The sequence below is a fragment of the Brienomyrus brachyistius genome, unplaced genomic scaffold, assembly GCF_023856365.1.
Source record: "Brienomyrus brachyistius isolate T26 unplaced genomic scaffold, BBRACH_0.4 scaffold148, whole genome shotgun sequence".
In the NCBI taxonomy this organism is placed as follows: domain Eukaryota; kingdom Metazoa; phylum Chordata; class Actinopteri; order Osteoglossiformes; family Mormyridae; genus Brienomyrus; species Brienomyrus brachyistius.
Window position 1 is genome coordinate 177,818 of NW_026042423.1, and position 11,112 is coordinate 188,929.

General features: G+C 46.0%; 1 protein-coding gene across 3 annotated transcripts; it reads left to right on the top strand.

The window, feature by feature from the left end:
* The first annotated feature begins 1,557 nt into the window (after positions 1-1,557).
* Positions 1,558-10,666, top strand: ywhaqb (tyrosine 3-monooxygenase/tryptophan 5-monooxygenase activation protein, theta polypeptide b). 3 transcript variants are annotated; one of them, XM_049005114.1, is made up of 6 exons: positions 1,558-1,637; positions 2,730-3,196; positions 7,453-7,576; positions 8,710-8,873; positions 9,105-9,200; positions 9,649-10,666. In XM_049005114.1, exons 2-6 carry the CDS (start codon positions 2,903-2,905, stop codon positions 9,706-9,708), a joined length of 738 nt encoding a protein of 245 aa, XP_048861071.1. In that variant the 5' UTR covers positions 1,558-1,637; positions 2,730-2,902; the 3' UTR covers positions 9,709-10,666. The 3 variants fall into 3 exon arrangements, with proteins under 3 accessions (XP_048861071.1, XP_048861070.1, XP_048861069.1); XM_049005113.1 differs by having other exon boundaries at positions 1,632-1,756; XM_049005112.1 differs by lacking the exon at positions 1,558-1,637 and adding an exon at positions 1,799-1,907.
* The last annotated feature ends 446 nt before the right edge of the window (positions 10,667-11,112 follow it).

The window sequence follows — 11,112 nt, forward strand, 5'->3', positions numbered from 1 at the left end:
GCACCGCTGAGGCAGCGGAATGGCAGAACCCCAGGATTGCAGAGCCCCCGCTTCTGATTGGAGTGCCTGGCAGGAGAGATCCTCCCATGTTGTCACTGTGACATTGTTCGGTGACAAGCACGCTGCCCTCTCCGCACTTGCTTGCAGTATAATTATCCCTAATGATGGGGCACGGTGACTATTGGATCCAGGAGCTTCCATATAAAACGAAATTGTCATAATCACTGGGAAATGTGAGCATATTAGCTTCTTCTCATTCTGCACATGCATGGAAGAAGGTCAGCACTCGTGCTCCCCCAGGCCTGGGGGTGTCAGGCAAGAATACTCCTCAGTTAATCCCCATTCTACTCTGTAGTTAAGCCATTTTTCTGCATTACTTGATGTTTCTTACAACATTAAATAAGGGATGGAATGGTGACTCAGAGGGTACAAATTGTGGGTTCAAACCCCGCATTAGCCCTGCATGTATGTGTAGATTCCATATTATTTGCGTGAAATTCCTCCTGATGTTTTAGTTCCCTCCCCTAGGCCAAAACGTGAGAGAAACCGCCATGTCTACATAGCAGAGTGTGTGTGTGTGTGTGTGTGTGTGTGTGTGTGTGTGTGTGTGTGTGTGTGTGTGTGTGTGTGTTCTGCTCTGGGCTGGCATCCAGTACAGGTTGATCCCCTACCTTGTGCTCTATGTTTCCTGGGACTGGCTCCAAACTCACCATAACCCTGCATTGGATAAACAGCTGAAAGATGGACGAATGTATTTATGTGTGTATGCAAGACTTGTCCCCAAAAGACAAAAGAACTGCTGTTAAAAACGGAGAGACTCCAGTCAGTTTGTCAATACTGGGATTCTAAATTAAATGTGGTTTCCCCTAATTTTAGCTGTGGCCTAAAAAGATCCCACGTTGGTGTGTTAACCCAATACGCCAAATAAACGATTCCCTCCACGTCAGGGCAGCACGTTGCTGGCTCTGATCCAATGTGTACCCTTTCACCTGTAAGTAAAATGCAGAGAAAATGCTCACTGTAAATTTAACCCAGTCACAGTAGTGATAGGACATTTTTAATTTTGATTACTTCATTTAATTTTCATTCACTGTCATTTATGGCAATTTAAATTATGTCTTTATTTTAAAAGGAGGATATAGCATAAACAGAAAACAATGTCATAATGGGATCAATATTTTCATATTATGTATAGCATGTTTAATTATAATAATTATACCCTTTTTTGCTAAATGTGATGTAATGCACATTGCATTCATATTTTCTATAGCAGAGTGGTTCACTATCTATCTAAAGTCACGACTAGAAAGGGCAATTTTCAGCGATTCTAACCGAATCAGCTCAGTCTTGCGCTGCCACGCCCGCCATGGGCTTCACAGATGATACTCGTCGGTGTGGCGGTGCTGGCCGAGGGAGGGGAGGGGAGGGAGTGGGGGTGCACAATAACCATAGCAATGGTGACGTATTCTCCCGTGCTCTAATTGGAGGAAACCCCGTGGCCCCAGCCGCAGCCTACAGGCCAGTCGAACTTGCCCCTCAGAACCCGCCCCCATTCCCCGCGCTAATCGCCTACTGGTCCGTTTTCGGCACAATAGCGTTCGATCGGCGGACAGATCCGCTTCTCATTGGGGATCAAGGTAACGTAGCAACGCCCCATCTATCAATTTGGGTTGAGGGGGGGGAACGACTGCTGCTTTTTTTCTATCTTTACCCTGAAAACTGTTCGAGTCGAAGGAGCTGTGCTGGACATTAGAAGGTTAGAAATCGGTTTTTATTTGATAATACTGTCCTTCCGAGACGCTCTGGGTTACGGCGGCGTTCGCGGAGCGGGGCGCGGCTTCAGCGGGTCCGAGCGGCAGCTCGGCTGATGCCCCCATTGTTCTGGCGGAGCCGCTCGGAGGAAGGGGGTACAGTCGCCGCTCGCTCGGCTTTCCGCGCATCCATTTTGTCGTGCAGAAACCGTCTTTTTCTTTCTTTTTTCGGCTACCTTTCACGCGTTTCGCTTGCACGTGTGTCGGTCCGCCGTGAAATATCGCGAATGGTAACCAGGATGGAGGGCGGGTTGGATGGAACCGACGGCGGCGGCGTGCCGTGCGCTCAGCTCTCCGACACAATGGGCTTTTCCCGGCGAGCGCAGCCGTCCCCCGGCTCGCTCCTCTGCCCCGACCGAGTAACGGTTAAGTGACCGTTATTAGGTCACCTTTTTATGGGGCGTGTTGGAATCGCGTAGCGAAATGGATGCGCGTACGGGTGTGTGTTTCAGGCGGGGAGATCGTGTATTATTTGTGTGTTTTTGGGGTGTATAAGCATGGATGATGGCTCGCCTGCCCTGGTTTGTCGGTGTGTCGCACCACGTTGCGCCCTGTCTTTCCGGCACTGCCTTATTTATCTGGTCCAAAAAACTGGGACGATTTAAGTCTCTTCGGGTGAGGATGGTGAAGAGAGGGGTGGGGGTGGAGAAGGTGTCTCCTGTCTCATCGGTGTAACGCTGCCAAGTATAAAGGGTGGCGGTGGAGGAGAAGCGAAATCGGGGCACTGGTTGTAGCGTGAGGTCTTTATTTGACAGCACTTGTTACTAGTACTTTACATCCGTGAGCTATCCTAGGTGGGTCGGTAATGACTGCTCGCTAGGAGTAGCTGATTAACCATTTGCCCCAAATGTGAATTAAAAAAAATCTGCGTCGAATGTCAACTTAATCTGCTGTCCTGATTTATCTCCATGTCTGCAGGTTTTCATAAGGATAACTTGTGATCACTCCTTGGAGCCACCCCGCCTGATTATATATATTTTTACATCCTCCCCCATTTTTTCCGTCCGCCGTATTCAGAAACTGCTGTACGGAGTCGTTGAGGTGTATTAAGCCTCGTTGAGATTTATCTAAAAGGATTAAATAAAGAGATCATGGATAAAACGGAGCTGATTCAGAAAGCCAAGCTGGCCGAGCAGGCCGAGCGCTACGACGACATGGCGGCCTCCATGAAGGAGGTGACGGAGCAGGGAGCCGAGCTGTCCAACGAGGAGCGCAACCTGCTCTCGGTCGCCTACAAGAACGTGGTGGGGGCGCGGCGATCGGCCTGGAGGGTCATCTCCAGCATCGAGCAGAAGACCGAGGGCGACGACAAGAAGCTCCAGATGGTGAAGGAGTACCGGGAGAAGGTGGAGACCGAGCTGCGAGACATCTGCAATGACGTGCTGGTGCGTGACCACGCTTCCGTGTGTGGGGGGGTGTTTTAACAGTTGTTCATTTTAGGTGCATATCTGATCTTAAGCTTGCACGGGTGTATTATTGGTCAGTTTGAGCAGAACATGTGCGGTCACCGTCATGCATATACATGCATAAATTACGTTTTCCCACGCCCAAGGCACTGCAAGTGTGCATGCCCTGCGCTGAAGGAGCTCTGATGCATGTGTGAGTAGCCTGTCTAATCCCTGTGGATGCTACCTGACCACACTGGGGCTTTAAGTTAATTTGCCCCTCCTGCTCCACCAGGATGGATACTCGCTCTAAAACGATACATCCTTTGATGAGGGTGGGGTGCGGGGGGTGTTTAACTGCATTCTTGTCTTTGTGCTTTAATGTCCATGCATTGATTCACCATTGCTTGTGGTGAATGCAGCTTGTCAGCCTTGCTAAATGTGACTAGCGGCGTTTGGTCTCTTTGGTCATAGATTAAGCTCAGCGGCGTGCCTCTTCGATAGGGTTCTTAACGCATTTTTTGCGTCGTCCGTATTCACATACAGTTTAAGCGCGACTTCAGTGTTTGAGCACAAGTGTTTCTTTGCATTTCCTGTCAATTGCTCTATGTTTGGTACGCCTCTTTAAATGGGTACATGCAGCACCAGGATAATGAATTGGTATTAATTACTGTTAAGCTTGTGGGGTTTCTTTGGTGGAAGTCTGACACTTAGGTGTCAGCCACGTGCTTTTGTTGGTTTGGAGGTCAGCGGCTTGCGCTGAAATTCACGCCATGTGCGATTTTGCTCTGTTGTGGGTGGGTCTTGTGGTCCCCCCTTCCCCCACTGGGGATGTTCGAGTTCATCCAGATGCCTTTTTTTGGCCCGTGTCAGCGAGGGGCGTAAAGAACTCATGTGGAGGATGTTGCGGTCGGGCGCTGTTTGAGTGAGCGCGCGAGATGCCCGCTTCATGGTGCAGGGGCCCTTGTATGCTTAGGGATGCACAAATGGTTTTTCTAAGGGACCTGGGTGACATGCATGTTGCTCAGCAAGAATGTGTAACATTACGTAACACATGTTAATGTACGTTATAGCCGTGTATGTGCTATTCCTGATATTCATCCCTCCCTACCTTTTCTTTAGAATTCGGAATCAGAGCATCTGCTGTTGTGAGAATCTGGTTTTGTAGGTTTAAAGTCTCTCTTGCATGCTTTGTTTTTTGTCTTGAAAGGATTCTCCAGATCAAAATTCTGCCACGGTCCCTTATTTATGCGAAACTGCAATCAGGGTTGGCGTTTTATTTTTAAAGCTTCTTGGTTAAGTGTGCAGAGGATTTCCTGTGTGTAGCTTGCAGGTGCATGTACATGAACTGCTGTGTCTTGGCCTGTTTTTTTATTTTTTTTTTTTTCCTGAGGAATGGGGGCAGACCTCACTGGTGCTGTCACAGTTTGGGTTGTAGCGTCCCCGTCGTGACCCTGCCAGGCCGCAGGTGGCCCAAATGCATCCAGCAGTGAGGTGGAGATTATGCCCAAAGCCTTGATGTATAGCTTTGCGTCTGAAGATTCTCTCCTGTTGAGACAAACATCGTGAGTGATTCCTGTGACTTAATGGGACTTTCCTGCGTTTCTGGGTGCTGCTTCTGAGCTTGGTGGTTTGGGAATTGATACCAAGGACGAGGAGGATGATAAAAACGGCAACAGAATGTCACGTGGTTTGCAAAAACCTTTCAGCAGAGGAGCTTCTGGGAGCAGTGGTGGTTCTGCCATGATTTTTAAGCTGAAACTGATGATATTCTGAAAAGGCAAACTGCTTCGAGACGCCTACATCAGCAATGACTGAAAACAGATGTGTGTTGGATGTGATATGCATGTGATATCTCTAGCATTTCTTCTCCCCCCCCCACATCATGGTTTTTCAAGGGCAGCTCTTAAGCCAGAGGTGGTATTGGGCACTGGCCGCTTCACGTAAATGTCAGCATGTGCTAGCAGGCTTGCATCATTTCCTAGCCGCGTCAGCAACATGGATTTCCCCCCTGCTTGGAAAAGCCGTTCGGCATTGTCTCGGTTGATTGACAGGTGGCGTCGCCGAGCCATGTGGGCTTCCTGCTGCCCCGCCTACTCCGCAAGCCGCCGCTTCTTCCCCGCAGGACACGACTCCCGTCAGAGTTGTGGTACCAGGAGGCGTCGTCTTTCCTTACACTGACTTCAGCATTACATCACCTGTTTGCCTCGTCAGTGACCTAGAGCCTGAAATTTTCCTCCCACTGTACAGTGGTTTTAGTGATTCGTATTTTTTGGGAATTTTGAATTATTGAAAAAAAAAAATTGAAGCTGAAACGTTTCACCTTGTGTCTGAATTACGCGCATGACCTTCAAGATGGGCATTTAACCTTTGTGGTATCTTGCTGCATGATTGTGACGTGCTTCCTGTCCATTTTCTTTGCTTTTTTGAAGCCTATTTCCTTGGCCCCTTTTGAAAACTGCTTGCTTCCCATCTTTTTGCGAGCAGCCCGCATGCAGTTCTGGCTGTCTCTCTCGGGTCTGGGATGAGAACTGCTCTGACTCACCGAATGTTGGATCTGTGTTCCCGCAGTCTCAGCCTTCCACTTTAAAGGATGCTGTGTGTTACACCCTGTAAATGGACCTCATTGAATGACGGCAGGAAAGAAGGCCATTTTGTTTGTTTTTTTTTTTTTTTTAAGTGGTGGTGCAGAAAACAACTTGCACATTTCCCATGGGATGTTGGGTGAATCCTTGATGCACAGGAGTGGCGACAGATTTGCTGGAGTCGCGGTAAATCGGGATGTGAAATCTGGGTTGGTGCTGTGGCCCAATCCCTGTGCCGCATACTGAGGCAGCGCTGCAGTGACCCCTGCAGGGGAATTGGGTTAAATCCCGTAGGTGTTCCTGAGACTGAGATTTCCCATAGGATGGTTCCCATGACGATACCCAGTAGTTCCATTATGATGGAACCGGACCATAGATGGAAAAGACTCCCTTCGGCAGGATCCAGAGCTTGTATGCTGTTTTGGCTCCAGAATGAGCCTGTCGGTTAGCAAGATGCATCATGAAGTTGTATAATGTATAGGGTTGCTTTCAATACCATGTAAGGCAAAATTGATAATTATAGATATAATGCTAATTTGTAATGTTGGTGGTCTGTGGAGGGGGGGGTATTCTTTTCTGTTTTGATTTGAATTGTCGGATGGTAAGATTCCAAAAGTTCCATCCTTATCTCCTCCAACTGGTCTGTAGCATCTCACATGCAGCATCCAAGCATCCCTGTCGCAAAGAATATGGGTCGGTGCTTCATTGACGCACAGAGACTGTAAGCGAGGGCTGGATAGTCACCTTCCAGCTATAAATATCACCCCAGAGTAACCCTGAGACCATCTTCCTACAGTGTTGGATGTCCGTGGGGGAGGGGGTACAGTGGCCCATTTTAATCTGTGTCTGAACAGTTTCGCTTCCTTGGCCTGGTTTTCTGAAGGGTCCTCCTGCTGCTGTTAGCTGTGCTTTCGTGGAGCGAGTGGTTTTACTTGAGATGAATTCGTTTCCTAAAAACAAAAGGAATAGAAATTTAGACTCTGGGAAGGTGCAGACAGTGCAGCTCATTACGCTTCTCCAATGTTGATTTCTTGGAGGGAATCTTTGTGGATATGGGGTTTGTGGTAGCTCCTTTTAAACATACCCCCCTCCCCCCCCCCCAACCCCAAACTCCAGTGCACTCAGAGATGAGTTGAGGCTTTTTTTTTTTCCAGAAAGGTCTATGGAATTTTATGAGGTTTGGGATTGGCTTTAGACCAGTTATTCAATCTGATCCTTGGGGTCCCCCAGACAGTCCAAATTTCTGCTCCCTCCAAGATTCCAGTAGGGAGCAAAAGCATGGATTGCCTGGGGGTCCCCGAGGACCAGTTTAAGAAATGCTACTCTAGACCTTCCCGTGACCCTGTCCAGAAAAAGCAGTGGTAAGATGGATGGACAGATGGGTGTATCAATGAAGTTTATGTGATGGAGAAATTTAATCAAATTTTACTTGGAGTTTATATAGAACCAAAAACCTTATGTAGTTCTGGCTCTTGGGATACTTTAATATATGTGTGTTTTTATGTCGTGTGATGAAAATGCCATGTGCTACCAGCAGAGGGTGCTGGATCGCCACTTGTATGTAAGAGTAGCGTCTTTTATAACGAAGTACACTGAACTTTTAAACTTGCGTTTTTGAGGAAGTTGTTAAAGTCCCCCTCCTTTTTTTTTTTTTTATTTTAACAACTACAGGAACTGCTGAACAAATATTTGATCGCCAACTCCACGAATGCCGAAAGCAAAGTCTTCTACTTGAAAATGAAGGGAGACTATTATAGATACCTGGCTGAAGTTGCCTCTGGAGCAGACAAGAAAAGTAAGTGCCTTTGTCTTTGGCTTTCATGTGTGGAGCTGTGAAATTCAGTGATTGCTCCCCCCGATGTGGCACATGGAGTTTTCTCTGCACGGAAGTGTCACATTTTAATTTTTGTTCAATTAACAAAAAAATTAGGATTTTAGAATATAGAATATACCTTAATTTGTTCAACAACTGTGCTAAATTGGGTTACGATTTCAATGTTCCAACTAAAGATATTGGGCAATCACACTCTGTTTTCTCTTACTAGACGCCTCCCCAAATTTGATTTTTAGCGAAATCCCACAATTAGTGCTGAAAACGGAAATGAAAATTTAAATTTTTACATACTGACATCCAGTAAAACACATTTGCTATGTAGCTGTAGGATGGGTACCTCCTCCCCCACCCCCCCAAGCTGCAATTTTTCTGTGTGTTGTGGTCTTCCACGAATTAATGTTTATGGACGTTGACAGAAGAGCTTTAGCTAATGTAAAAATTTTGCATATGATCATTCTAATACTGAAGAATCATTTTTTTTTTTTTTTTAATGGGGGTCCAGGTAACTCACGTTGATCCAAGCTCTGTCTGGATGTAAGCTTAGCAATGTCTAGGTTTCGGTTAGGTCCCGAAGGTCTTGGGACCATGACTGTAAAACAGACAGTGAGTTGCATCGGCTGAGGTGAATTTTGTATGAAGAAATGTAATATGAGAGTGTTTTGAAATGGGCGCCTAGACCCTGGTTACTGGTTTACGTCCTGTCGAGGCACCCGGACATGTCGTCATCGTCTAGACTCTGTAAACCCGAAATATAAACAGAGGTTTTATCTTCCCTGTGTTGCTGTGTCTTGTTAGTCGCGCTGCTTCATTTTAACTGACTTGTGCTCGGCATGATTCCATCTCCCCCTGCTGGGATAAGCTCTGGATGATCCCCTTTCCGCAGTAGGGGTTGGAGGGGAAATGATGCACATAATTTGAACAGCTGACACTGGATGGGGGTGGGTAAGCAAAAAAATAAAGATGATGTCACTCGGAAGATACTGCATGAGGAGATGTTGGCTCAGAGCTTCTGCTGGTTGCTTTGAGTTCCGTGTTCTGCTGAGGAATCACTAAATGAAAGGAGGGCAAAAACCATCTCCTGTCCTCCCCGACAGGCACTATAGACAACTCTCAGGAGGCCTACCAGGCTGCCTTTGACATCAGCAAGAGCGAGATGCAGCCCACGCACCCTATTCGTCTAGGCCTGGCCCTCAACTTCTCGGTCTTCTTCTACGAGATCCTCAATTCCCCCGAGCAGGCGTGTACCTTGGCAAAGCAGGTAGGGCAAATGCTGAGTGCTCAGGACCCTCCTGGATCTCTTTGGGGAATGTGCATGTCGGTCTTAATCGCAAATGATTTGTTGTTTCTGTCCATGCTGTGATTTCGCTGCTCTGGGAATCGCCGTGATGGATCCCTGTTAATTCTGGGCCAGCAGGTTCTTTTAGGAAATGACACTGTTATGATTTCATGATTCGAGTGATGGGTAACTGGTCCGTTTGCCATTTCATAGGCTTTCGATGAGGCCATCGCAGAGCTCGACACCTTGAATGAAGACTCGTACAAAGACAGCACTCTCATCATGCAGCTGCTTAGAGACAACCTGACAGTGAGTACTCGTACATCTCCTTAACTCTGCCAGTTTGTTTTGGTAGTAAGTTTTTCAGTTAGTCCTCATGATTGCTGCTGTCATTAATATAGGCTCAAAAAAATGATTCTAATGCAAGATGGGTAGGTACCGGTGATCTGGGCTATTTTTAATTTGTTCGTTCGTAACTGACCTGCTTTGCGATTTCATAACGCTCCCATTGAAATTAAGGGTTGGAGAATGAGTGCTTGCGTATTTGCCACAATGTAAAGTTTAATGTTGACCAAATCATACCTCTTTGATGGACGTGGCTCTCTAATCCCAGTATAATCTCGACCAGTGTAGTCTAAGAACCCACATTGGTCACTAAGTCATGATCCAAGTTCTTAAAAAGAAGCAAGATGCATTATGGGAATTAACGCCATACAGTGCAGTTCTAACCGGCAGTGTGCGATGCGTTTCCTCCTAGTTATGGACTTCTGACAACACGGCAGATGAAGGTGATGGCGGCGAAGGCGGTGACAACTAACCGTGCATGTGAGGGTGTCTCCAGACCGAAATTAAAGAATAAACCTTTTTACACATCTCCATTCCTTATTGCTCTGCATTAAGTTGTTCTAGCAATGAGAACCCATCATTACTGAAGAGCTATATATGGAAATTCAGATCGTATAGTCTTTTCACACTGCAGCTTTTGGGAGGGGGTAAATCAAATTTAAATTAAAAAGTAAAAAAAAAAAAAAAAAAAACAAACACTCCATTTGTTGGTTTGTGTTTTGTCATGGCCTTCGTGTGTGCAGTCTGCCATAGGAAAGTATTAATAGCTTCACTTTGTGTTTAACGTCAAACTTCCGGTTTAAACTGGACAACAAATTAGCAGTGCTTGGGTGTCTTGATAATTATTTAAGAAATTCTAAGAATTATAACCAGAAATCCACGTAGCATAGCAATCGGGGGTGCTGTTTTTAAAATGGCTTGATGTTTTTTTTTTGTTTTTTTACTGACCCCTTACATCATCATGGTTTCCATGTTTATGAGGCTATTTGATAGTTACAGCTATTTAAGAACCTTAGTGACCAACACCCCCCCCCCCAGGTGAGCAATGTTTCCTTCATTCCCTGAAATCACACTCTTGTTCCATTTGCCAGTGTGTTTCACTAGTGTGTCAGACTTAAGCTGGGGCTCTGTTAAAGACCAAAAATAATTTTTAAATGACTACAGGATAGCGTCGTCATTCTCCCACAGCACCTGAACGGGAATTGGTTCAGTACACACAAAGTTGAGTGTTTTGATTTTAGTACTTTTCCATGCGGGGTCGTGCACGTTAGAAGGTGCTTGGTTAGTTCGGTGATTGTCATTAGAGATTTGGACCACTATTGTGTTTTTGCTAATCATGATTGTAGTCCCCAAAAGCCTTGTGAAAATGTTTAATGCCCTATGTAACAGCTATGTACCATGAATAAAAAACAACATTTTGTAAACCAAAATGTGGATGGTGTCAGTCATGTCCTGGGCTTTGCCTTTAAAGCATGTTAAGGACAAAAACACCTACATTTTGTGTTCTCTCATTCCCGTATTTGACATCTGAGCTATGATTTTAAACTGACAAACATCACATGAGAAGCAAAGTCTTTCATCGTCCCACATATCTGGTGTTCCCCCCCCCCCAACACCTGATGTCTCTGAAATGGAGAAAAATACACCTGCAGCTTGTGCCGTTTTATCACATGTGCAGACAGTGTCAAGGAGTCAAGCTGTGAGAGAACCAATCAGATTGTAGACGAGATGGATTGAGGCACCTAGAGGAGACCGGACCAACCAATCAACCTCTTCTGCAATCTGATCTTTCTGAACCAATCATTTTTCCTTCTGCCCTCAATACATTTTTGTGTAAGTAAAACTCGCACAAGCTTTCTTTTGGTGCATCATATGA